The sequence below is a fragment of the Ambystoma mexicanum genome, chromosome 13 (assembly GCF_040938575.1).
Source record: "Ambystoma mexicanum isolate Mex_15411 chromosome 13, UKY_AmexF1_1, whole genome shotgun sequence".
Lineage (NCBI taxonomy): Eukaryota > Metazoa > Chordata > Amphibia > Caudata > Ambystomatidae > Ambystoma > Ambystoma mexicanum.
Window position 1 is genome coordinate 207,009,075 of NC_090938.1, and position 27,872 is coordinate 207,036,946.

Genomic DNA, 27,872 nt, shown 5'->3' on the forward strand with positions numbered 1-27,872 from the left:
GCAACGTGCTCGACCTCGGAAGCAAGACGACATGGAGCACCACAGGTTCGATCCTCAGATCCGCATTTCGAAACCTCTGGGTATTAAGCACGTTATAAATAACCTATATCACATCATATCATGAAGCACAGCAAAGTTTGTTAAACTAAAGGAAGGAGCTGAGCAGGAACTCGCATTCAGTTGGATCTGCTTCAAAATACTGACATTTCTATGAACCCTTACCCACCAGCTGAAGAACCTATAAAGGGTTCTCTGTTAACAGGAAATGGGATCACAGTTATCAACATCCCCACCATTTGGGGCATCCCCTTGCCTCGTTCATCAGTACCAGTAGACCTTTTTCTAAAATACATAAAAGGCACCCTTTGTGACTAGCAGGTCTGCTCCAACATTGCAGGCCGCCGGGTGAAGGATGAAGTATAGTTTATGGCATGTGCACAGCCGGTGTGCAGACAAAATTAAGAGGTAGCTGGCCATACCCAAAGCAGCCGAGTATAGTTGTGGCTGTTAATATTAGGCATTTTCTAGAAGGCAAGTGCCTTCTGGGTGTGCAATCAGCTATTGAAGGCCTGAAACCTGCAGAGATTCTGGTCTTTCATTCACCAAATTGTCCAGCAAACTGTGAGCTAGCATTCCTGTCACACTCCGGACCAGCCTGAAAATTACTTTATTTCAAATGGAGGAAATTCCTACAAAAAGTCCAGGAAAGTACCTGGAAATGTTGAAATGAATTATTTCAAGAAGAAAAGGGCCATTTGAAAGGGAAAAAGGAGAATCTGAAACATGCAGCTTCTTTTGCAAAGTCCTTGCCACCTACAAGAGCATGAAACGGAATATTGTTCTCTAGATACAAACGTTATGGGACAGGGCAAGTTCAATTGCACTGAAGAATAAAAAAAAAAGCCTCAGAAAAATAACATGTTTATTTTATGTGTTTTTTAAAAAAATTATTATTAAAGGAACACTTAAAGAAAAAGAAAGCTACTCTTGCCTTGACAGATCGACAGTGCACACAAGCAGAACCATCACCCAAACAAATACACAAAACATCCTATATTAATACCACATGTTGCTTTATTGAATGGTGGTCTCAGGCACCAGCGATAAAAGTTGCAAGTCCATGACAAGATTAACAGCTTGTGATATTATAAGAACTGTATAAATCATAGTACAGCCCAACTTCTGTTTCCCTTTTGCAACTTAACCAATAGGCTTTAGCGCTGCAAGGCAAACAGTTTGTGGGCGATCTCAAGACCCCTCAGTGTTCTGTACAATATTGTACCTCAACAACTTTGCGTGAGGCGGGGGACTAAAATGCCCATTGAATGCGGGTAGGGATCAATAGTGGGGGTAATTCTAAAACGTTCATCTCCTGCGGTTTTCATGGGTAAACTGCTTCCCCTTCAAAATTTGAGCAGGGTTACACAGATGTCTATGTTAACAATCCCCAGTATTTTTCACTAAAATCATGCCGAATGCTGGGTTGTTGCTCAAGTTATTAGCCAATAATACAAGGTCGGGTTGCCGGCCTTGAAATTCCACTGATTAAAGCTTCAGTCCCTAGGGCAGATCACCGGTCATAATTTAAGACGTGAGGTTCGGCAGAGAAGCAGCAGCAGCATCATCATCAAACAGAGGTAGGTTATATTCAGGCATCATTCACTTCCATGTTTTGCATCTGGTTCTCTAGCACCGTCCCACTGGTTTTCTTTTTGGTCCCTTCTTGTTGTTTCTTCTGTTTTTTCGAAGCCTCCAGATCAATTGGAGCAGGCTTTACAAACTTGATGAGCTCTTTCAAACCTAATGAAAATTAAGCGTTTAAGAGTTAATATGGTAACGATTTGGTAAGGGCTACGACAATTGACAAACATTTGAACTGACAGAAACAGTGACCAATAGACACTGCAATCACAGAATAAGGAAATATTGATGGGACAGGAATCAAAGCTAAGGTTTGGTTTTGAGACTGGCACAACTCAACGTTTAAGAGTTAATATGGTAACGATTTGGTAAGGGCTACGACAATTGACAAACATTTGAACTGACAGAAACAGTGACCAATAGACACTGCAATCACAGAATAAGGAAATATTGATGGGACAGGAATCAAAGCTAAGGTTTGGTTTTGAGACTGGCACAACTCAACAGGGACTGAACCAACAGGGAGGGGTCACAAAAAGACAACACTACATCAATTCAGTTTAGAATTATGTTAAATGTTTATTTTAAAGGTTTACAAAAAATCGCGAGAGTGGCTTTCGGGTATCTTCATTATCTACATACCTTGCTGAATAGGCTTAAAACCTCACAGGTTAAAGAGGCTGCCTGAAATGGAGTACCTTATTAATAGTGCTTTGTGGTAAAAGGCCATGGTAGGAAAGCAGCAAGAGGTTATGCAACTGTAAACCCATCTATTAAAGTATAAACTAGAAGCTACTGAAAGGATACTAGCTCTGGCAATTAGTTATCCCATCATCATTCATCTTCTCACACAGCAAATATTAACTAGACTTCTCACCTGGAGGCATGAAGTCCCGCAGTTTCTCCGGCACGACAATTCCATCATCCGTCTGGTAGTTCTCTAGGATGGCACAAATGACCCTTGTCGTGGCACACATAGTGGCGTTCAACATGTGTACAAAGTCAACCTGTGAAAAGACAGGATAAGGGCTCATCAGGACGGTCTTGAGAATTCGGAGTTCAGTCAGCAATCTGAAGAACATCACTTTAATTGCTCAACTCTAAAGGATGTACTTATCATTTTTTTACAAAATAAACCCGATTGTTTTAAGTGCAAAATATATAGCTCTAAAAAAGAACTAAATCTGCATCCCCTCTGTGCCCCACAGTCCCATCTGTCACAGCAGAATGGGCATTATATATCAAAATCTATTTTCAAAGTAGCTGCTAGAGTAAGTGAACGACATTGGTCAAAAGAGCAGACAATATGTAGCAAAGATGAACAGTTCAACAGTGTTAGTTCAAACACACCTCTGAATCACCAGCTACTCGAGTACTGCAAACAATAAGCCACCTCTTCATATAGCTTTTAAAAAAGCAGGAGGGCGGGCATAGCAGCGTTCAGGCCCTCAATTGAAGCGCTATACACATCTGATGTTAAGCTTCTTTTACATTTCCAGTTGCTGGGAACAGATTTGGCAGACACTGTAAATGCAAGTTGAGCTATTTCCCATTACAGGCTGCCAAAGACTTGTAAATTCTGGGTAGTGGTGATAACCTTGCATAAGCCCACCAAAACGCCTCTTCCAAAGGTTCACACACACAAAAAAAATACAAAAAAAATAAAGTCCTCCTGCATGCTTAAATGGCCAAAAACATTTGGAACAAGTGCATTTCAGAGTTGTTCTGACTAAATAGTGGAGCTAATGGCTGGATTGAAACAAAGCAAAAGAGGTTGGCTGATGGCCCACTTGAAAAGAAAATAATTTACAATCAATTTAATTCTGTAATCTAGCACAGTTCTACGTGGCAGCATATAGAACAGCTAGATTACTCAGCAGGTCTACAAAATGAATCAATTCAGGAACAATACAGCATTAGAAAATGGAAAATGAGCAAAGTAGCACTATGTTATTAAATATTTCCACATGAGACTCTGAAATTGTTATTGAAGGTGGATTTATTTTAATTGTATTTATTGGGTATTTATAACGCACCTATCCACAATGGGTTTTGAGGCAAAACAAGAGGGTGGGAAAATAGGGAGGACAAAAGAAAAAAAAGGTCCTACTAGGCCTTGTGACATTCGGATCGTGCAAGTGCAGTAAGAAAAGTTCAGGGCAGAGGGGAAGATTAGAAGTGGCGGTCAGGGCGGAAGGCCCGTGAGAGAAAAAGAGTGCCAGGGGAGGCCAGAAGGACAGACCCAGGGGAAAGCAGAGTGCAGGGGAACAACGGTCCCCAAGCTAAGTGTGAGTGAAGGGGCTGGAAGTGCTACAAGGGTGCAGGCACAGCCAGCCTAGTGCGTGGGTGGGGTGGGGGGGCGGAAGGGCAAGTGCAGGTGGGGAGGGGGAGGACAGTGCAGGGCAGGTGGTGTTCAGGGGAGACCAAGTGCAGGGGTAGGCTGGACTAGGGGGGTGGTGCCCAGTAAGTATCTGAAGGAACCAGGCAGCCAGTCAAGAGGCAGATGGGGACATTAGCAGGGGAGAGGGCAGGAAGAAGATAAAAGGAAGGTCTTGAGAGGCTTCCGGAATTTAAGGAGATATGGCTCACGTCTGAGGGGCAGGTAAGCCATCCCAGAGGGAGGCCCCTGCTGAGGAGAGAGAACTACCCCAGATTCTCTGCTTGGAAAAGAGTCTGATCTGCAGAGGGTTAGAGCTAGACCACTGAAGGGCTCTAGCAGGGAGGTATTTAGGGGGAGAGAGAGTTGGATGAAGTGGAGTCCCAGGCACAAGAAAGCCTTGTGGATGATGCAGAGGGTATTGCACTTGGTTCTTGCAGCAATTGGGAGCCAGTGGAGCAAATTTAGGGCTGGAGAGATGCTGTCTCTGGGCTTGAGGCCAAGGATAAATCTTTCAGTCCTGTTCTGGATTAGTTGAAGGAGGCGAAGGGAGGAGATAGGCAGATTGAGGAAGAGGCTGTTGCAATATCCAGCCTGGAGAGGACCACAGCTCTGGAAACATTGAATTTCTGGGGGAAGGTGAGGAAAGGGAGAATGCCTCTGAGGAGGTGCAGCTGAAAGTGGGCCTTCTTGGCAAGGTCTGTGATGAGGAGATAAGGAGAGAGAGGAGTCAAAGACGGCGCCAAGTTTTTTTGCCTCACAGAAGGGTGAGGGGGTGGGCCCATAGAGGGCGGCCAGAGTGTGAGAGGGAAAGAGGGAGCAGGGATCCCAATGAGAAGGATCTCTGTCTTATTGGCATTAAGGCACAGATTGTTAGCAGTGCACCATGCCTGAAGAGCAGACTGTCAGTCAGGAATGAGAAAGGAGGAGACAGCGGCAGAGGAGGTAAGCTTGAAGGAGAGCTGTGCGTCATCCGCGTAACACTGGAAGTTAGGAGAGAGGGTGGAGATCAAGTGGGATAGAGGGGCTAGGTAGATGCTGAAAAGCCAAGGCGAGAGCATAGAGCCTTTGTGGACTTATAATAGTGAGATTCATATAAGCAGGTAACATTTCGTTTTGTATAATTTTATAAATACCATATTGTAGAGGCTTCCAGGGTAAAGCTGGAGACCAACGTGGTTTAAGTTGCTCCACATTTTTAAATACATTTCCATTTTTGACTACCTCACAGGTCTGCCCTGTGGGGTGGGGTTGTATAAATGGGCACAAGATCGATGTGTGGGATAGCCTGAATGTTAATATAAATGATAGGATACTGTTAATTAAGCCATTGAAAGGGAGCTCTTCTGATCAAACTCCCTTTCATAAATGTTTCCTTCTAAAACGTATAGTGCACCCATATGACTGCATTCTTGTGCATTCTATTAAGCAGCTGCTAGAACTCAAGTTCCAGCAGGTGGAGTGGGTTGCCTTTTTAATAGGCACCCCTTTCCAAAAGTCCCAACTGTGTCCTGGGGGTCTGGTGGCAGACAAAGATAAGCCATGTCTGGTTTGACATGGTGGTTCCTGATAATACAGTTATACAGCCAGAACTTTGATGTAATGGAATTGTCAGCTTGGTGCACAGTATTCCCTGGATGACGGAGCTTTATGTGTATTCAGATTGTTTTAACCTAGTTTCACCCAGCCACCATCTGGATGTGATCCAGAAGTTCTACCGACTTGTGTGATTTTTACTTGCATGGCAATGCACAGAAGGGTCACCATTCATCTAGAATGGTGGCTGTATTATTTTTTCCACCTTATTTAGTCCTAAATGGGAGGCTGGCTGTCCTGAAACAGAGCCACACACCAAAGTTTGAATGAAGCATGCATGTCGATTGGCTGGCCTCCTGGATAAATGGCCTGGATCTGGAAGCTGAAGGCAAGTCGACCACTAGAGCGCAATCCAATGAGGAAGAAGAACAGAAGACGGCTCTAGACTATTTCAGCAACCGGAGATGCCTGTTGTGTAACCGCTGCCTCTGCTGTCCCTTTCTTCCATGCGACAGAGAAGTCCCGAAGAAGACTCAGACCCTTGGCTTGGTGGGACTAATCAATCTTAAGAAAACCTGCAATAGCATTGGACCTCGAGTGCTGTGTGACTTCTTCCAGTGAACAAACCTCGCTGAAACTTTGGGTGTTCTGTTAGACCTCCAGAAGCAAGATTCTCCTTGAAGTTCCCTCAGCAGAGAGTGCTAGACCAAGATACTAAGGCGAATGTATCAGACAACAACTGTTCATCAGGTATCTTTATAAGGGCACAAAATCCACAGAGCCACAAGAAGCACAGAAGAATCCTTTGCTGGGAGCCTTTCCTCTCGACTGCTGTTGCAATTTCCTATCCTTTGTCCTTCCTTTCGTCACCACAACCAAGAATACAGACATCAGGCCCAGTGCTGCTGCATCCGGAAGTGTCTGCAAGCACTTCTTCACTGCTAAGGTACTGTGAGGCTTGAGGTAATACCTAAAGTCTACGTTGCTCCTGCGTGGCTAGGGTGGTTGTGTAGTTGGGAGTTCGCTCATACAGTTCGCCCAGGGCTAACGCTGGAACACATCTAAAGAGCCTTCTATGAAGTCCCTGAACACTTCTATCGACTCTAAATTCTGTTACTTGTTAGCTGAGAAATTCTCTGGAACTCTGACTTTCTTGCAGTTTGTGCCTCATCTTGACCTTCCTGTTGGTCACTGGACCAGTGTCCCCCTTCTGCCTCTGGGAACACTGTGCCCTAGATTAGGGAAGGACTGCTAAAGAATAAGGCTGCTGTAAAGAAAATATGTTGCAAAGTACTTACTTGCTATGTGTTGGTGCTGTAACTGTATATTCCAGAAATATAATAAACCACAAGTATTACAAAGTTAGAAATTACCTGTGAATTGCTTCCTGCCATTCTGAAAAGTATCACATAGGTATTTACTTCCCTTTGAAATGTGTCCACTATTCTAGAAAGTAACTTAGTTTAACTGTTATTGTTTGAAACAGAATAAGTACCAATAGGGTCTGCATACCTTGAATTGCATTTTACTATTCTAAATGTGTTTTATACTCTGGTTTACCTTCAGTAAGAATTGTGCTGGTTTTTAGATGGCGTTAAAAAAATTATCTTTGCGTGTGTGTTAATATATGATACATTACTCACTGTAATGGTATATCTGGTGCTTGTATCTGCTTAGATTCACATGCTCTGCATAGTCCGACATCTAGTGGTAGTCGCAGAGTATTACAAGATTTGTTTTTGAAACTTGAAAATCAATGTCGACAGGGCGTGTTAGTAATACTATCCCTAGTGTAACGTGCACTGTACCCATGGTACTACACGCGTCGCAAGCCCTCAGATTGTTTCTGACATGAGGTTACATGAAGTGTAGTGCGAGTACAGATGTGATAAAGCAGAAACAGTGATAGACCAGTCTGGCCCGAGTCTCTAGCTTAAAACCAGACTGAGCCAGACTTGGCGCTTGGTGAGCGTACCTTCTGCGATAATGCAACCAGCATCAGATTATTCTTGAGGATGCAGTTTGATACGTGCTTGCCCTCCGCAATAGTGCTTAACACTTGCGATTTTAAGGGTTCTAGAATTGTTTCAACCTGGTGTTCCAATTCATCCCACTTGTGTCAGGCATAACTAGCCAGAAGTCTAGTGTTGTTTGCGATTCTAGCTTGATATGCCACCGAGGAGGCAACCCTCTTCCAAAAGTATAGATTTTTTGGCTTTCTTTGTCTGGCAGGGCATCTGCCGATGCCAGAGGAGCGCCTGCCCTCTTTCTGGGAATGGTGACGACTAGTGGATCAGGTTTTAGATGACCCCTAATGTACAGAGGGTCTGTGGGCGCTGGCCTGAATAATTTCTCTATTCTTTGATTATCCGCCCTTGTAAGATTAGGTGTAAGTTGGGAGGGCTGAATACATCTTTGTACAGACTAACAGCAGGACTATGCAGAGCATGTGATCGAAGCAGATCCACAAGTGGCAGAAATTATAGATGATACATTACTCGGGTAATCTTATTTCTGATGCTTGTATTTGCTTAGCTGCACAAGCTCTGCATAGTCCGACATCTAGTGGTAGTCGCAGAGTATTACAAGATTTGTTAAAACTCCAACGGATGTCGACAGAGTGTGTTAGTAATACTATCCCTAGTGTGATGTGTACTGTACCCATGGTTCTTCACGTATCGAGGTCCCTCAGATTGCTTGCTTCTGACATGAGGTTGCATGAAGTGTAGCGCAAGTACAGATGTGATGAAGCCGAAACCGTGATAGACCAAAACACTATCTATGTACCTTCGACTCCAGAAGGGGAGGGCGCATGTGAATCTAAGCACATACAAGTATCAGAAATACGATTAAGGTGGTAATGTATGCCTTCTGAGGCTTGTGGATCTGCTTATATCACATGCTATGCATAGATTAGCAAGCAGCACCTGGAGAAAGAGGTGGGTTGTGAGAAGGTATAGCGGCAAATGAATGTTTTAGCAGCGCATGTCCCACCTGTGAGTCTGCTTTAGAGCGTGCATCAATGCAATAATGCTGAGTAAATGTATGGAGTTTGAAGTAGATGCCTTGCAAATTGCATCTAGGGGGACATTTGCAATAAATGCTGAAGTAGCTCCTGTACCTCTGGTAGAGTGAGCTGTTGGTGTGAAAGGTAGTCTTTTTTGATAGTGAGTAGCACAGCTGTATGCATTTGACTATCCATTTGGAGATAGCGTTTTGAGATATGTGATCATCTTCCCTACCAGGCGCTATGGAAACAAAGAGTTGGTCTGTTTTCCTTAGAGGTTTTGTTTTGTTTATGTAGTACAAGACTGCTTACCTTGCATCTAAAGTATGGAGGCTTCTCTCAGCAGAGTTAAATGGCAACTGGAAAACAGTAGGTAGTTCAATGGACTGGTTAACATGGAACTTAGATATGAATTTTGGTGAGAGCCTGGAGTGTGTTCGAAGAACCACCTTGTCCTTTTGGATGACACTGAAAGGGTCTTGTAAAGATAATGTCTGTAGCTCACTGACCGGTCTTATGGAAGTGATAGCTACTAAAAAAGGCAGTTTTGTAAGTCACATGTTTAAGACTGGCCTTGTGCATTGGCTCAAAAGGCAGACCCACAAGCTTTGAGAGTACAACATTAAGGTCCCAACCTGGTGGAAGATTAGAAATGGGACGGTATAGTCTCTTTATTCCCTCCGTGAAAGCTTTAAATCTCAGAAACTTTCCACCAAGAAACTTTGTTTTGGGAATTGGTGTGCGCGGACAGGACTGCTAGGTGTACCTTGGTGAAATTAAATACTAAACCAGGGTCCAGTACGTAAAGCATGTACTGTAGAATGTTGGATGGTGAACATTCAATTGGGTTTAAGGATAGTGAGCTGCACCAGATGACAAACCTTTTCCACTTGTTAAAGTAGCAGTGTCTGATGTTGAGTTTCCATGCTTCCTTTAGGCTATCTATACAACTTTGTGGGAGGTTTAGGTGCCCAAACTAGGACTTCAGGAGCCAAGCTGCCAAGTTCATAGGCTGAGGATGTGGATGGAGTGTTGTTCCCCGTGTTGGGACAGCATGTTGAAAGGGCACAGGAGTTTGATTGCTTCACACATCACTAGTTTGTGTAGGTGTGGAAGCCATGGTGGTCTTGCCCACAATGGAGCGATAAGGATTAGAGTGACCTGTTCTTGGTGCATCCTGTGCACTATCTTGCTGAGGAGAGGTGTCGGTGGAAAAGCGTAACAAATTTCCCTGACCTACTCATCCACAGTTCCCTTTGGAAACTGGTTGGGGAAACCTGGATGCGAAGTGTGGCCATTGTGCATATAGTTTTGTTGCAAACAAATCTATAGGAGGATGACCCCATGTTAGGGAGAATTTTAATTACTGTGCCAATTCCCTTCAACCTTAAGAGACCCCAGGCTCTTTTTATGGATTTAGGACTTTTTAATTTTTAACCCTGGAGTGAGTGAGACGTTTTCTCGCTCGTGTCTTTACCCGATTTGGATTTTGTGTTTTCACTGTTTTTGGAGTCTGACAAACTCGATAGGCATCTGCTTTTTGTATGGCGACACACAGCACCTTCAATGCAGTGTCACAGAGAAATCTGTTAGATTTCTCATAAGGTTTAAATACCTTTTCTTGGGTGAACTACAGTTCCCAAGAATAGTGAAGGGAAATGGAATGTACTTACCTTTTCTCTTTGTAGGTCCAGCACATACCATCTTGTGTGAAGTGCTGGGGGAATGGGGGGGTGGATGTGGTTACCTAGTAGCCCCTTATACTACTCTCTCATGTAACTTTTTTATGTTACCCTAACTACTTTTCAATGGCTGGTGGCAGTGGTTTAATTTTTCCTACCATTGTGCTTTTCTACCGCAGGCTGAACCCTCAGCTGCAGTACACAACCCATGGGTGACCATTTCGTCTAAATGGCCCTTCTTCTTTCTTCGCCATTTTCTGTTTGGAAGGTCTTTGTTGGGTTTTACTCTGTGCGTTGAGACAGGTTTTCAGCCATTTGTTTGTCTTGCCTTTGGCAGGCTTCAGCCCTGAAGCCCGCCCCTGTCTTCAGTGTGTCTAGAAGGACTGGATGTGAGGGAGGGTCCCGAAACACTCCTGTCCTTTGCCTCTAGGAATGCTAGAATGCAACTAGTCCCGATTGGCTGGCTGGCATTTCAGTTCAGCCACCCAGCTGTGCAATTGACAGCCTAGGCTGTGCATTGTGTGCATTGAGCCAGGTTTGAGCCCTTTGTTCGCTTTGCCTTTGGCGGGCTTCAGCCCTAAAGCCCGCCTCTGGCTTCAGTGTGCCTGGATAGGCAGGATGTGAGGGAGATTCCCGAAACTCACCCATCTTTGGTCTCTAGGAGTGCCTGAATGCAACCAGTCCTGATGGCTGGCTGTCCTTTCAGGACAGCCACCCTGCTGTGTGATTGACAGTCTAGGCTGTGCATGAATGGGAGAAACCTGCTTAAAAGGCGAGGGTTTTGGGACTAGAAGCAGAGTCGAATACTGGGAGAAATACCCGAAGAAACCGTGACCGAATCTTGCTGCATCCTCCTGGACCTTTGAATTGCCCAGTGAAGCCCTAGTGCTGTGCTCAAACTCCTTTTTCAATTTGACAGAGAAGCTCTGCAAGGGGTGACTTCTTCCCTTGGGTTAGTGGGAGCAACTAACCCCAAGATGAACTCCACTGGACCATCTTCCTTCGCCGTCTCTACTTCGTCGCTGCTGCAAGAACCGAGTGCCAGGGGACGAGAAATCCATAGTCGAGTGCAACGTCTGAAATCAGGCCAGAAGCTCCAGGAGTCTAAGGACCCTCCAGAAGCAGGATGACTAGAGCTCTAGTCCCCTCACCAGAGAGCTAGACCCAAAGAGTGAAGGAAGCCTAACCGGTATCCAAGATCCGTGACAGTGATGTTTACTAAGTGCTGGTGACCCAAAAAGAGCCTGTAGCTGCAGACGACCTCCAAAGTACCGCTGCAGGAGCCCTCCAGACGTCCTCCCTCATGTCCCCACGACAGACTCGGGAACACAGGGTCTGCACCGCAGTAACAGGACAGAATACAGCTGGACCACTCTTCTTCAAACCAGAGGTAAAGTTTAGGCTTGGGATACTAACCTCACTGTCTTTTTAGCTGTATTGCATTAGCTTACTTTTAGAGTTGATTCCAACTCTCTTTTCAGTGACCCTGCAAGTGATTTTCTACAAACTCTCTAAATTTGTACAAGACAGTTTCTGATCTAAGAAGGGCCTCAGCTCAATAGACTGTGTTCCAATTGACTCTGGCTGTCCTGGCTACATACAGACTCTTCTAGCCCATTGACTTTGATATTGTTTGTCTCTCATAGGTGGTAACTTGTTTTAGTCTGTTTTTGCTGGGAAAGGCTCGTCTAGATTTCATTGGAAGATTTAAGTGTCCTTCCATATACTGAGAACCTGTTTATCCTTTTTTCTTCCCTAAACCTTTCCTTTCTGCAACCTCAGAATCTGCAAAGTATTTAGTGTGATACATAAATGGCATTACTGTCCTTGTGAACAAAGTCACCTTAGAGTGTAGGAATTGTGTAAGAAGCATGTCCAAATATTATCCACTAATTTGTTCCGATTCTGAAAAGTATGTTTAAAGTATATTTTCAATGTTACACTGTTAGGTAAAGATTTGTGGTAGTACCCTTAGAGTGCACTACAACAACCTCAGCCTCCTGGTAATAGGAACCCAACCTTTGGTAGACGTCTGAACTACTCAGGTTGGTAGTGTGGCCTAGCAGCCAGTCTGATCTCAAGAGGGGTCAATGTGGACAGTAGTGCAGTTACACAGAGATTCACAGTGTAGTATTCAAACACCGATACTCAGGTTCCTTGATAAACCAATACATTTATTTACCAGTCATTTAAACAAGCCTTCTTCGCTTAGGTTTCTCAGAATTAGTAAAGACCCATTGGGGATGGTACACAGACACTTCCTACACCCTCAGGTGACCAATATCTAGGACACTGTGGACATTAATATATTACGGTTACATTCAGAGTAGGCTTGGAGAGTGTCAAAAGAAAGTTATTAGAACAAGCAAGACAGCACAAATATTCTTAAAGCAGGGAAATACTTTTGGACCCCCAATGTATAACAGAGGAGAGAAGAGTCATTCAAGGAACCAGGCTAAGCCAATGTCAATGGGCAAAAGTCTATGTAGCTGAAGCCCTTCTTGCAGGTGCGTAAATGTCTTTGCACAATGTTTTTAGAAGTCTTAAGTGAAAAAGATGAATCAAATGGAGGGCAACAAGCCGGGAGACTTGTGAGGTAGAAACAAATCTACACAGCGAGGTAAGCTCTGTCAGACTTTACAGTACCTTTAGGTCGAAGAAAAATGCAGCAGATGACTTCTGTTTCTGTGCAGCTCTGCAGATCCTGGTGTTCCTGGGGAAGACTTCTGGGGACTCTTGCACTACAATGGGACGGTGACTGATGGCAACCGGCAAACTTCAAACAAGTGGCACTTCAGTGTTTCAGCTCCTCACGTCTACCGCAATCAGCAACACTGCGGTTTCTTGGCTTTCGAGGTGGGCCTTCCTTGCATCTGGGGTCCCACACTCTGTTGAGGGGGCTCAGGCTCGGCCAGTCCTGCTTCCTAGAGCTCCTGGCCAACTTAAAAGCAACGCACACAATCTGGTGTTCCTCTCCCTGGCATTTCGGTTTCCAGCAGCAGCTCAACCAAATTCAACCGGCTCTGAGAAGGATGTCCAGGTGGATTACTTTGGAGTCGATTGGTCCCAACAACTCGAGGGGAGAAGTCGTCCTTGCAGGGCTTCTCTGTCGATACGAATTTGGAGCTTCAGCACAGCAACAGGGCTTCACCGGGCAAACCAACGGTCCAAGAGTTGCAGCAGGTGCCCAATTCTAGTTCCTCTTCGGTTTCCTTCGTCCAGTGGTCGACTCTGCCTTCCAAGCCAAAAAGCCTCGCCTTTTATGCAGGTTTCTCCCATTCATTCCAGCCTGGCTGTCAATCACCCAGCAGGGTGGCTGTCTTTGCCAGACAGCCAGCCGGCCAATCATCTAGGAGTGCATTCCTATTTCCTAGGAGACTAAGAACAGGGAGTTCTGGGCACCTCCCTCCCTTCCTGCCCCCACCCGACACCCTGGAGCCAGAGGCGGGCTTCACTCGTGAATCCCGCCAAAGACAAAACGAACAAAGGGACCAAACCCGGTTTGGCGCGCAGAGTAAATCTCAAGAAGGACCTAAACAACAAGAAATGGCAAAAAAAGAAGACTGGGGCCATCTTGACAAAAATGGCACCCATGGGTGCTTTACTGCAGCTGCGAACGCAGCCCGGGGTAAAACACACCACAGTAGTGAAAAGTAACCAGTACCACCAGCCATTAATTGTGAAAAGGTAATATAAAAAATGTTACATGGAAGCTAGACAAAGGGGCTACTAAGTATCCCCTCCAGCACTCTATGGTAAGATAGTGTGTGCTGGTTCTAGAGAGTAACAAATGTTAGTAAAGTAAATTTCACTTTACTGCTCTTGGAAACAGTAGTTGTTGAAGAGAAAGGTATTCACACCTTTGGGGAAATCTGAAAGACTTCCCTGTGCCACTGCACTGAAGGTGCTGTGTGAAACAATGCAACAAGATGCCTATGGAGTTTGTCAGACTCCATTATACCAAAAGAAACAGAGTTCAAATCACATAAAACTACATGAGAGTGGTAAAAAGGGTCTCACTCTCTACAGGTAAAAATGAAAAAGACCTAGAGTCCAGCAAAAGTGCTAAGGGTCTCTAAGGTAGAGAGGAATTGGCACATTTCTGAGAATTCTCCCTAACATACACACATTGCCTTTTTAAAGAATGCTTATTTAAAACTTGATGTTATATAAATAAAGAACTATTTATAACTGAAACCTTGAGTGGAAGTGTTACTTGGTGACTTGTACTGACTAATGTCATTGCTACAGCTCTACAGCTCACATTTACCCCTCTTGAGATAGGCCTGGCTGCACAGTCACACTACCAACGTGTGTAGCACAGACCTATACCAAAGAAAAAGTTACTTACCAACTGTAACATTCTTTCGATTGGATGTTCCTCCCACGTATTCCTCATCTTAGATATTCGTATCAGCTTTGCTGCTCGTAAAATAGATTTCCACACCAGAGGGCGCTGTGCTCGATGTCGTGGCATCGATGTCCCTCGAGGATTGCCATAGAGCATTGACAAGAGCAGTATAAATAGCTCGAGACGTGCCCGTTGGCTTCAGTTCTGTTTTTTCCGATATCTTCAACTGAGGAGTTGACCAGGCGCACCCTTCGACCATAAGCTCTCAAGGAACATGGAGTGTAAAACACGCACATTGTATGGCGGGGTAGGCTGGGAGGATCGATAAGGAATACGTGGGAGGAACATCTAGTCATAAGAATGTTACAGTTGGTAACTAACTTGTTCTTCGAATGAAGTGTATCCTCCCACGTATTCCTCATCTTAGATAGACTCCTAAAGTAAGTGAAAATCTAGAGGAGGGAGTACTAATTTACCCTAATCATGGAAAATATGGAGAATGGCCTTAACAAAAAGACCTCCTTGGAATGAGGTTGAATCTAAACAATGTTTCACAAATGTATGCATAGACGACCAGGTGGCCGCTGCACAAATATCCTGCACCGGGAAACCCCTTTGAAGATCTGTCTAAGTTGCCATGCTCCTAGTGGAATGAGCTCTTAGCCCACCTGGAGGTTCTTTACATGCCAGTCTGCAACACTCCGATTGCCAAAATTATTAATCTGTATAAGGTTTGTTTTGTTATTGCAAGGCCCAATTTTTGGCCGGTATATCCAATGAAAAGTTAGTCACTTTGGTAAAACTTTGCAAGTCTAGAAATATAAAAGCCGAGAGCCCTCTTTGGGTCCAGCCTGCAAAGTCATTCTTCCTCCATACTTGAGGGGGAGGATAGAAAGATGGCAATGTCATTTTTTGAGACAAATGAAAGTCAGTGACTTACCTTGGGTGGGAATGAAGGTTTGACTTAAAATATTACTTTATCTTTATGGAAAGTGGTGTGAGGAGGCTTACAAGAAAGAGCCTGTAACTCGCTCATCCTGTGGGCTGATGTGATAGCCACCGGTAGGACATTTTTAATGTAAGGAGCATTAGAGGACAAGAATGCGAAGGCTCGAAAGGAATGCATGTAAGGAATTTTAATACTAAATTTAAATCCCAAACAGGGACATGGAATGGGACACGTTAGTGAGATTCTTAAAAAATTGTACAATCAGTGCCATCTTGAAACAAGACACCTCTTCAGTGGAGAGCTTAAAGATAGAAAGGGCAGCTAAGTATCCTTTTATAGTACCAATCTGGAGCCCCAGATTGGCTAAATGTAATAGGAAAGAAAGCACCATCGGTGTGCCACATAGGAATGGATCCACATTCTTATCCTCGCACCAGTTACTGAACTTATTCCAACACTGGTACAAGGATTTTGTTGCTGGCCTTCTGGCCAAAAGCAAAATCTCCATTATGTCATCTGGGAGGTCCTCATCCTTATATCTCAGCCTCTCAGAAACAGAAGGCTGAGTGTCTTGACCTCTGGATGGAGAACCCGACCTTCCTCTTGGGAGAGAAGATCCTCTCTTTGTGGAAGACTTATTCGAGGGCAGATGGACATGTCCAGAAGGTCCGGGTACCACGTCCTCCTGGCCCAATCCGGAGCAATTGGGATCATGGTTTTCCCGAACTTTTTCAACCTCCTGATTACGTGAGGAATCACAGGGACTGGAGGAAACGCGTATAGGAGTGGAAATTTCCAGTCCACTACGAACGCGTCCCCTAGAGCTCCTCTCAGAGGAAATTCCCTTGAGCAGTACTGACCGCACTTCTGATTGACTATAGTCACAAACAGATCTACTGGAGGGGTTCCACAAAGGGTGAAGATCTCTAGAAGGAATTCTCAAGCTAGTTCCCACTCGCGGGATACAGTGCTCTGCCTGCTCAAGAGCATCCACTGCCGTGTTCTTCTCTCCGGCTAGGTGAACTGCTGATAGAGAGATTCCTTCTTGCATTGCCCAGAACCAGAGCTGCATTGCCTCTCTGCACAGTGGTAGTGACCCTACACTACCTTCTTTGTTGAGGTAGTACATGGCCACTGTGTTGTCCGTCATTATCAGGACATTCCTTCCACGTACAGAGGGCAGAAAGGCGCTTCAGCGCTAGTCTGATTGCCTTCAGCTCCAAAAGGTTGATGTCTAGTTTGGACTCCGATGGAGACCAACGACCGATGAATGTCAGATTGTTGGTATGTGCTCCCCACCCCGTGCGTGAGGCGTCCGTCACTACTGTGATCTCCGGCAATGGTTGCCAAAAAGACTCTCCCTTGAGAATATGGTCTTTGCAAGCCCACCATAGAAGGTCCTGAGCAACTGTGCTCGGAACTTGCACAAGATCTGACATATTCCCTGAAAATTGGGACCACTGAGTCCTGAGAGCCCATTGAAGGGATCTCATGCTCAGTCGGGCCTCTAGTACCAGAAAATGCCACGAGGCCGAGCAACCTCAGAAAATCGAAGGCCGGCAGATACTGGGCATTCTGGAACTTTGTTACCATCTGCAAAATGTGGTGAGCTCTCACCTCGAGAGGTGAGACTTTCACCGAGGATGTATCTAAGACTGCTCCAAAGAATTGGAGTCTTTGGAATGGTATCATATTGGACTTCTTGTAATTGAGGGAGAAGCCCAGTATGTGTAGGAAGTGGCAGATAATCTTGAGATGTTCCTGGGTCAGTTCGGGTGAACAAGCCCTGATCAACCAATCGTCCAGGTAGGGCTAGACTTGAATCCACCCTCTCCTGAGACTTGCCGCCACTACCGGCATCAGTTTGGTGAAAACCCTCGGTTGGAGGTCAGCCCGAATGGCAGAACCCGAAGATGAAAATGAGAACTGCCAACCGCGAACCTCAGGTACTTTCTGTGCTTGAGATGGATTGGCACATGAAAGTAAGCATCCTGAAGGTCCAATGATACCAACCAATCTTGGAGTTGGAGAGCCTGAAGCATCTAAGAAAGGGTTACCATCTTGAACTTGTCCTACCTGAGGAATTTTCTCAAATTTCTTAAGTCCAAGATGGGTCTCAATTCTCCGTCCTTCTTGGGAATGAGAAAGTAAGGGCAATACCAACCCTTGTTCCTCTCCACTACAGGTATTGCACCTCTCTCTAGCAGGGTTAACTTTTCCTGCACAAGTAGCGGATCCAGAAGTTTGACAGTTGTATCCCAGTGGATGATCCTGAGGCCTTTTCTGAAAAGTAAGGCAGGAACCCTGGGCTACTGTTTCCAGTGCCCAAGCATCTGAAGTAATGCCCCGCCATTCGTTCAGATGCTGAGAGATTCTGCCTCCCACAGGGGTCTTGTGGTTCAAGGCCTCAGAGAGGCTTTGAGGCGGCTGCAGCAGTGGCTGAGGGGACAGTTGCCGCTACTGGGGCAGATCTAGCACCCTTTCCTCGTCCACCACGAGTGACCTTTTTTTTCCTCTTTGACTCGCCTGTCCTCTTCCCCTTCCAAATGAGGAATAGAAACAAAAAGGAGGAACAATCCAGGAAGATGAGCCTGAGTATGAGTGTTGCTGAGGTTGACATATGGAGGCGCTAAGTGATTTAGCCACCGCCTTAGAGGTCTGCAGCTTCTCTCGACTTTCATCTGCCTTGCTGCCGAACAACCTTAAGCCGTCAAAGGGCCTATTGAGTAGCCTGGCCTGCACATCAGGTGCAAAGCCAGACTTCCTCAGCCAAGCGAACCTGCGTAGCACGGTGCTAGAAGCCATGGACCTGCTGATGCTGTCAGCAGTGTCCAGTCCTGACTGGAGACATTCCCCCATTGCCTCCTTTCAATCCTTCACAATAGCCAGGAAGCCGTCTCGTTCCTCGCCTTCTGGAATGTGCTGAGCCGCATTGCTAAAAGTCCCACAGGGTGTAGGTAAACCTCGAAAGGGTACAGGTAACATTGGTTGACTTTAAAGCCATACTGCTCGAAAAAAAAAATCTTGCAAGCCAAGGCATCAATCCTCTGGGTCATCCCCACCGGGTGGAATAGAGGTATACGCTGACTGTTTGGTGGATGTAGCTGCTTGGACCACTAAGCTTTCAGGTGTAGGGTGCCTAGTTAAATAGTCTGGATCAATGGATGAAGGTCTATATTTCCTGGCAAAATGTTTGTTTACTGCTGGTTCAGACTTTGGAGTCTCCCAATTTGACATGACTCTCCTTTCCGTATGAAAAGGTAGTACTGGATCCTTCTGAGGACCCTGACTCAGAATATCCGTCATGTCATCTTGTTCGTAGGTGGGAGAATTTCTGTTCCAGCCCATGAACTCCAAAACCCTTTTCATAATGTTCCTATATGCTGGATCAGCTGGGTCAGGTTTGTCAAACTCCAGCTCAGGCCACGAGCTGATTGGAGACAGTCAAAGATCAGTTAACTTTGAATCTGGGTTAATTATCTCCTCAGGAGCATTATTTGATCCATATTATAACCCAAATGGGGTAGATCCCTCCTCATAAATAGAAGCCATAGACTTGAAAAAGTCTTTCCTGGGCACATGGGTGTAAACCTTACTTGTAGCTTGAGGCCATTAAGGCATCGGTTTTGCCAAAGGCATCGATGACGCTACAGGAATCGACGTCGTCTTCGGCAAATGCGTCGATGGCGTTGATGTTGTCAATGCGTGCTTCGACTGAGTCGAAGGTGCCATAGATAAAGGTGTCGTCGAGAAGGTTGTCGACGCAACCTTCGACACTGGTGTCGATGAAGGTTTGGAACCCGACGCCATTTTGTCTGGCTTTGCCTTTGATTTATGCACCGATAGGCTTGACTTGCTCTTTTTATGAGGTATCGGAGAAGGTTCCCTAGACGGTACCCTTGAGGATTTCTCACCGATTTAGAGCGCTTAGTAGTCTCTGACCTTCCCTTGTCATCCGAAAGGATGAGCTGGGGCATGGTCTTCGCGTGGCTTTGAGGGGGTCGGGCCGCATTCTCAAAGATCTGCATCATTGAGGCTCTAAAATACTCCCATTTTCTAGGGGAATCATATTTAGTTGGACAAGTGATAACCCCTGTACAGTCCAAAGACGAAGAAGAACAGGGAGATCATAGACGTCTCTTCTTCGCCTTCTTTGAAGAAGACAAAGATTTTCTCGACTGACTCCTCGATCGAGACCTCTTCGATTTACGCCGGGATGAGTCCCTAGACTCCCTGCAGTCTTTATTTCCCTTTGAAGAAGAGCCCTTTGAAGTTTCCTTCCCCACCGCCAATTTACTTCATTGTTCCTTTAGAGCTTTTCTCGTCATAGCCAGACAGGACCCACATTCATCGAACCGATGGTCAGGACCCAGGCACCACAGGCAGACGCGATGGGGATCAGTAACAGACATTTTCTTCCCGCAATCCTCTTCCACAGCCTGCCCCTGTACCTCAATCACTTCCCATTGTGACCTCAAAAGGTCCAAATCTAAACCCAGATTATATTTCATTTGAGAGACCAAGATTAGAGTTGGAGTTCAAGAAACTAGATGTCCAAGCTGAAACCCAACATCAAGAGGAGAAACTAAGAGGAAGAGGAAGAAAAATGCAGCATGAAATGGAGATGAGAAAGAGGTCCCTTGATTCTACTTCCCTTTCAGGGTCTTCTAAGTCTACAAGTCCCAAGAGGCCTCACATGCCTAAAGCAGCGAGTATGTATGAATCTAAATTTGATGTATTGGATTGACTGGGTACGTTTGAATACACCTATGGTCTTCAAGGAATAAGTGGGAATGATTTGATACCATGGCTCATGTCTAGGATCCCCTGAATGGCTTCGATGCTGTGATGGAATTGTGTGTCAGTGATAGAAAAGATGAGTCAGCTAAGCTGGCATTAATAGCCAGATTTGGGAAAACTCCTTACCAGTAACTTAAGAGGTTTAGTTCCCTCAAAAAGACTGATGGTACTCTTTGGACTACCTGAGTATTTGAATGTTTGAAAAACCTGGGTTACGGGTTATAGAGTACACACCTTTAAAGGAATGAGAATCTTTTTTTGCTTGAATTTATTTTTGATGTCTGCTCTCCTGAGCTGAGGCAGCACTTGGCTGACTCAAAGGAAATTGATCCTAAAAAGCTAGCACACACTGTTGATTTATGGGTAACAGAGGGCCACTCAAAAACTTGTGGGCCACTCAGAAGGAGGAAGAGGGAAAGCAGCACAAGAAAGAGGGCAAAGAAAATTCTAATTCCCACCATCCAAAAGAGGGCCAAACATAGCAAGGGTAAATTCCATGGGAAACCTGGGTCTGTGGGAACAACAGAATGTGGATGTTCATAACTCCATTCCAGACACCATCAAAGAATATTATAAGACCAGTGTTCTTGTAAATGGTCAGGAGGCCCTTGCCATTAGACACTGTCTTAGGCAAGCATTACAGTGGTTGATGAAAGTGTTTTCAAACTTGGGAGGATGTAGCTAAGGCACCCAAAAGGTCCCATTGAACATGCAGGATGCCCTATCCAAAAAGTTCTTATTCTGCCAGCTCTCATCCAGCGCAATAATAGGACTTAGAATTCCTGTTAAAGTGTACAGAATGAAGTGCCAGGGAGAGTCCTATTGGGAAATGACTTGAAAACTCGTGGGAGTAGTGTCTAGAACCCACTTGCCTCCCAGCAAAAGGATGCAGGAGCAAACAATATTGTCCAGAGAGGCAACCTTTAGAGACTCAGTTTACGGTTGAGGAGATCTCCAATACCTCCAGTCCACAGGCAGGCCTCCCTTCTATTACTAAGAAAAAGAAAAGAGACAAAGGAGAAATCCAAGGTCTCAGAGAAAGAAAGGTTTCAAACCTAAACCTGTTCACAGGACAAGGACATCCCTGGGAGGACTGTCCCAGGTCACTGTAGTGACCCCTTCCCCCAGCTGAGGCTGAGTGGGAGGCCCAACCAAACTTTATAGAGACAGCTATTGCTGACAGAGCTGGAAGAAAACCTTCCCTGCGTTGGAGATCTGAATCCTAGAGTCCATTCTGAACCGCAGACTTTACTTGCAGAAGGTGGACCCTGTAGGGCAGACTTTAGCAGAGGACATAGAGAGTGTTCTTCGCTAGAAGGTCTGCGCTAGCAGACAGCTTCCCCTGCTGGAAGGACAAGAGCCAGAGAAGTATAGGCTTTACTGGGAGGATGGCCTCCTCTACAGTGAACCAACTGAGTCTACCCCAGGGGACTACAGGAGACTGGTAGTGCCCCAGGAGGTGAGACAGAAGTTCTTATAGTTGGTACATGAGATTTCTCTGGCTGGCCAATGAGTTTCAAGAGGACCAAATAGAGTCTATCTCTGTATTTCTACTGGCCCAAGACGGGGGCTGATGTAGAGATATTCTGTAAGAGCAGCCATACATGTCAGACGTCTGGCAAGAGTGGGTCCAAGAAGGTGGCACCTTTAGTGCCCCTCCCTGTGGTGGGAGTCCCATTTGAGAGGGTGGGAGATTGACATTGTTGGTCCCCTAGACCCTCTTACTTTTTCAGGTAACCAATGTATATTGGTTGTGGTAGACCATGCTACCAGGTATCCTGAAGCCATACTTATGAGAACTGTTACTGCTCAGGAAGTGGCTAAGGCCCTCCTTGGTATCTTTACCACGGTAGGTTTTCCTAATGAAGTCATCTCTGACGGGATCAAATGTTATGTCCCACTATATGCAGACCATGTAGAAGAACTGGAGTGACCTACAAGTTCTAAACAGCCTACCATCTCCAAAACAATGGGTGGTGGAGAGGTTTAATAGAACTATGAAGAGCATGATAGGTGCTTTAGAGGAACCCCTTAAAAGAAAGTGGGACCTTCTACTGCCATGCCTTCTCTTTGCTTATAGAGAAGACCCTCAAGCAGGGGTTGGGTTCAGCCCCTTTGACCTTCTCTATGGTCACCCGGTCAGAGGCCCTTTGGCCCCGATCAAGGAAGGGTTGGCGAGTGCTCCTTCCCAACAGCCAGTGAGAGTCACGGACTATGTGTTAGGCCTAAGGAAGAGGATGTCACTCATGACAGAAGCTTCAGATAACCTGAAAGCAGGTCAGACTCTGGTCAAACATCGGCATGACCAGAAGGCCAACATGGTGGAGTTAACTCCAGACCAGCTTGTTTTGGTTACGGTACCTACAAGGCAGAGGGCCTTACAGGATAAATGGATTGGACCCTTCAAGATTGTGGGTAAACTTTGAGAGGTCATTTATTTAGTGGACTTGGGCAATCCCAAAGAGGCTTCTAGGGTCTATCACGCTAACCGTCTGAAGGCTTAGGTTTCCAGACCAGAACTAGGAGCTTTGCTTCTAGAATCTGATCAAGAAGGAGGAGAGTGAGCCTCTTCCTGATCTCCTCAGGGGACAATCCTCTGATGAGACAATTGAAGTAGTAAGTTCAGATCTGACTGTGAAACAACAGGAGGAGTACAAGGCTCTGTTGAATCAGTTTGCCTCCCTGTTCTCACTGCCGCCAGGCTTGACCCCTTGGGGCCAGCGTGATATTCACACTGGTGACAGTTTCTCTGTTAAAAGCAGGGGTTAAAGGACGTCAGATCATGTAAGATCCCACATAAAGGAAGAGGTCAAGAAGATGCTTATCTTGGGGTTGAGCCTTCTACAAGTCCACAGGCTAGTCCAGCTGTACTAGTACCAAAATCAGGAACCAAAGAGTTGAGACTCTGTGCGGACTATAGAGCTCTTAATGAAGTCACCACAACTGATGCCCATCCTTTACCCAGGACAGATGAGCTGGTGGACAAACTTGGTTCAGCAAAGTTCCTCGGTCCATTTGACCTGACCTCAGGCTATTGGAAAATGGCTCCGACAGATCATGCCAAGGAGAAAACTGCATTTTCCACCCCAGTAGGCCTCGACCAGTTTAAGGTTACGCCTTTTGGACTACACAATGCACCCGCTACATTTCAGAGGATGGTGAATCAAGTTCTGAATGGGTTAGAGGACCTCTTCTGCATGGCATTGCAGTGTTCAGCCCCACTTGGGAAGAGCATCTTTACCACCTAGGATAGGGATTGCAGGCTCTGGAACAGGCCGATCCGACCATAAAGGCAAGTAAATGTCAAATTGGTCAGAGTAAAGTGGTCTACCTTGGACAGGAAGTAGGAGGTGGTGAAATAAGGCCATTGCCTAGCAAAGTACAAGCTGTACATGATTGGGCCACCCCTACTACCCAAACCCAAGTGAGAGCATTCCTATGTCTCACTGGGTACTACAGGAACTTCATAGAGAACTACGACCCCATTGCCTCTCCCTTGAATGTGATCTACTCACCCAAATTCCCCAAGAAGGTCAGGTGGAATGAGGAGTGCACTAAGACTTTTGAACGACTGAAGAAAGCCCTTTGTCAAGCTCCAGTCATGAGAGCTCCTGACTACAACCAATCCTTCATTGTACAGACAAATGCTTCTAACACAGGGATAGGTGAAGTCTTGAGTCAACTGGATGAGAAAGGCAGGGAACACCCTATTTGCTTCATCAGTAGGAAGCTGAAGGACTGTGAGACAAGGTGGGCAACAATTGAACGTGAATGTTTTGCCATTGTGTGGTCTCTGAAGAAGTTTAGACCATACTTGTATGGTTCTACTTTCGTTATTCAGACAGAGCACCAACCCTCGAGATGGTTAATACAGATGAAAAGGGAGGATCCACAATTGCTAAGGTGTTCAATCAGCCTCCAAGGGTTTGATTTCAACATAGAACACAGGTCAGGGTGTAATTACCAAAATGCAGATGGTCTCTCCAGAAAGTATGGCCGACTGGATTGGGAGATTCATCCAGGAGTGGATTAAATCCTCCTGTCCCGTAGTCTGGGGGCGACGAGTGCTAAGGAGAATTCTCATTTGAGTACTAATTCCCTTCAACCTTAGAAATCCCCAGCTCTTTTTAGGACTTTTTAATTTTAACCCTGGCGCGAATGAGCCCTTTTTCTCACTCTCTCAAGTGTTTTGACATGATTTGGATTACGTGTTTCCTTTGTTTTTGGAGTCTGACAAACTGCATGGACATCTACCTTTTGTATGAGGACACAGCACCTTCAGTGCAGCATCACAGAGAAATCCTTTAGATTTCTCATAAGGTTTAAATATCTTTTCTTGGGTGAACTACAGTTCCCAAGAATAGTGAAGTGAAATTTAATTTACTTACCTTTTCTCTTTGTAGGTCCAGCACATGCCATCTTATGTGGAGGGCTGGGAAGCTGCCTAGTAGCCCTGTATCCTACTCTCTCATGTAACATTTTTATGTTATCCTCACTACTTTTACATGGCTGGTGGCAGTGGTTAACTTTTTCCTACCATTGTGCTTTTCTACCGCAGACTGAACCTTCAAGCTGTAGTACAGCACCCATGGGTGACCATTTCGTCAAAATGGCCCCCGTCTTCTTTCTTCGCCATTTTCTGTTTGTGAGGTATTTCTTGGGTTTTACTCTGTGCGTTGAGACAGGTTTGAGCCCTTTTTTTGCATTGCCTTTGGCAGGCTTCAGCCCTGAAGACCACCCCTGGCTCCAGTGTGTCTGGAAGGACAGGATGTAAGGGAGTGTCCTGAAAGGAACAAGTTACTTACCTGTAACTGTTGTTCTCCAGCATGGGTCTGGCATGGATTCACATGCTCATGAATATTCCCAGTCGTCAGGCCGGGACTCCTCGGTATAGAAAAAGAAAATAAGTATCAGTTTCGTTTCTGATCTATCTTTTAGTAGTAACCAATCACTGGTCTCTGGGTCATACTGCCCCCAGCCAATGACTGCCCTCTCCCTAAGCCCCGCCTCTGGCAGCCATCCTCAGAGTTGGTAGCACGTAAAGTGGCAGTATGACCAAGTGAAGAGCCGCAGAGGGGTAGGCGGGAGGGTTCGCCTGTCAATCCATGCCAGACCCATGCTGGAGAACAACAGTTACAGGTAAGTAACTTGTTCTTTCTCCAGCATGGGGTCTGGCATGGATTCACATGCTCATGAATAAGAGAATACATAGCAGTACACACATGCACAACCACGGGAGGTGGCAACAGGCTCAACATTAAGCATCTCTTACTTCCTCACCAGGCTCACCTTAAGCTAACAGGTTGCGCAGCACTGCTTGGCCGACCCGGGCTCTTCCCTGGAGTCCCGATCGACTCAGTAGAATCTTGTGACGGTGTGTGTCGACCTCCACGTCGCAGCCCTGCAGATGTCCAGCAGGGGCACACCAGACAGGAACGCCGTGGTAGCAGCGATCGCTCTGGTCGAATGGGCTCTCGGACGGCCAGGCAGCGGTCGGTTTGCCAACCGGTGACAGTGCATGATGCAGCCAGAGAGCCATCTGGAAATGGAAGTCTTCGAGAGAGCCTTCCCTTGATTCACAGTCCCAAAGTTCACAAACAGCTGTGATGTCTTCCGAAAACTCTTCGTGCGGTCCACGTAGAACTTCAGCGCTCTAGCTACGTCCAGCGAGTGCAGAGTCCTTTCAGCCGGCGACGAAGGAGACAGGAAGAAAACTGGCAACACCAAGGGTTCGTTGAGGTGGAAGTCCGACGGCACCTTGGGCATGAAGGAGGGGTGCGTCCTCAGCACCACCTTCGTGCCGTGAAACGTCAAGTATGGCGGCTTGCAAGATAGGGCCTGGATATCTCCCACTCGTCGTGCGGAGGTGATGGCCACGAGAAACGCTGTCTTCCACGACCGAAACTTCAACTGTGCCGAATGCATAGGCTCAAATGGGGCCCCCCATGAGCCTAGTCAGCACCACGTTGAGCTCCCACGCCGGGGCAGGGGCCTTCACCGGCGGGAAAGATCGGAACAATCCTTTCATAAATTCCTTCACCAGTTGATGAGACCACAAGGACGCCCGTCCCGTAGTTCTGGTGTATCGTGAGATGGCGGCCAGATGTATCTTGATGGAAGCGTGAGCTAGTCCATCCTTGGCCAATGACAGTAGGTTCGGCAATACTTGAGGGGCCGTAATCCGCAGAGGGTTAATCTTCTGTGCACGGCATCAGACAGAGAACCTCTTCCATTTATGGCCGTAGCACTTGAGAGTTGAGGATGCCCTGGCCTTTGCAAGAACCTCTCTGCAGTCGGCCGGGATGTCGTACCCTCCAAACTCTAGTGCTACAGGAGCCAGGCCTGCAAGTTCAGCGACTACGGGTTGTGGTGAAGAATGGCGCCTCCTTCTCTGGAGAGAAGATCTGCGTCAGTCGGCAGCTTGACTGGTGTGGACGTTGACAAGTCCAGAAGGTCCGGGAACCAGATCTGTCTCGGCCACGCCGGTGTGACGAGGATCATCCTGCACCGGGACCTCTTGAGCTGGTTGATGAGCCGGAGCAGCAACAGCAGCAGAGGGAACGCATAAAGAAATAGGCCGTCCCAGGGGAACGAGAAAGCATCGCCCATGCTCCTCGGCTGGGGGAACCTGCTGGCGAACCTCCGCCACTTGGAATTCGTCGCCGTCGCGAAGAGATCGATCTGGGGTTCGCCCCATCGACGGAAGAGTCGATCCACTTGATCCTGGCGTAGTTCCCACTCGTGGCACGAGCGCAGCTCTCTGCTGAGCCAGTCGGCGAGGGTGTTTTTTATTCCTGTCAGATGAAAAGGCACCAGAAACATCTCTTGGGCGACGGCCCAATGCCACAGATCCTGGGCTTCCTTGGATAGGGCAGGGGATCTGGTTCCGCCCTGCTTCCGGATGTAGAACATCGTGGTGGTGTTGTCAGTGAAGATCCTCACCACCTTGCCCTTGAGGGACGGAAGAAAAGACCTGAGGGCCCAGAACACTGCGCAGAGCTCCAAGATGTTGATGTGGAGTGACTTCTCCTCCGGGAGCCAAAGGCCTCTCGCGTGAAGATCTCCGGAGTGCGCTCCCCAACCTTCCAGGGAGGCATCTGTCGTCACCGTCACCTGGTGAGCTGGGGTCTGAAAGTCCGTGCCCGCCAACAGATGAGAGCGGGTACCCCACCACCGGATCGCCTGACGGAACGTCTCGTTGAGAGGGATCCTGTCCTCGAAGCTGCCCGTCGACTGAACCCAGCGGGCGTCGAGGAACTCTTGTAAGGGGCGCATCCGAAGCCTGCAAAGGCGCACCAGATAAATGCAGGAGGACATCATCCCGAGGAGGGACTCGATAGATCTTACCCTGGCCATGTCCGTGGCCAGCAGACGCTGCACCTTGCCCAGCATGGTCCTGGTCCTTTCCTCTGACGGTGAGGCCAGCCGCGCCACTGTGTCGAGCTTGGCTCCCAGAAACAGGGCGACTTGCGACGGGACCAGGTGGGATTTTGGAAAGTTGGAGGATCCCAGGTCCGTGAGCAGCTGGA

At 46.6% G+C, this 27,872-nt stretch overlaps 1 protein-coding gene across 1 annotated transcript in view; it reads right to left on the reverse strand.

Moving 5' to 3' along the window:
* Positions 1-1,056: 1,056 nt before the first annotated feature.
* Positions 1,057-27,872, reverse strand: part of SARS1 (seryl-tRNA synthetase 1) — a 345,554-nt gene continuing 318,738 nt past the window's right edge. Inside the window, exons 10-11 of the mRNA XM_069633659.1 lie at positions 2,519-2,648; positions 1,057-1,800 (exon numbers count right to left, since the gene is read on the reverse strand). Of these exons, the coding sequence (XP_069489760.1) occupies positions 1,649-1,800; positions 2,519-2,648 (282 nt within the window). The 3' untranslated portion in view covers positions 1,057-1,648. The remainder of the gene's footprint in view (positions 1,801-2,518; positions 2,649-27,872) is intronic.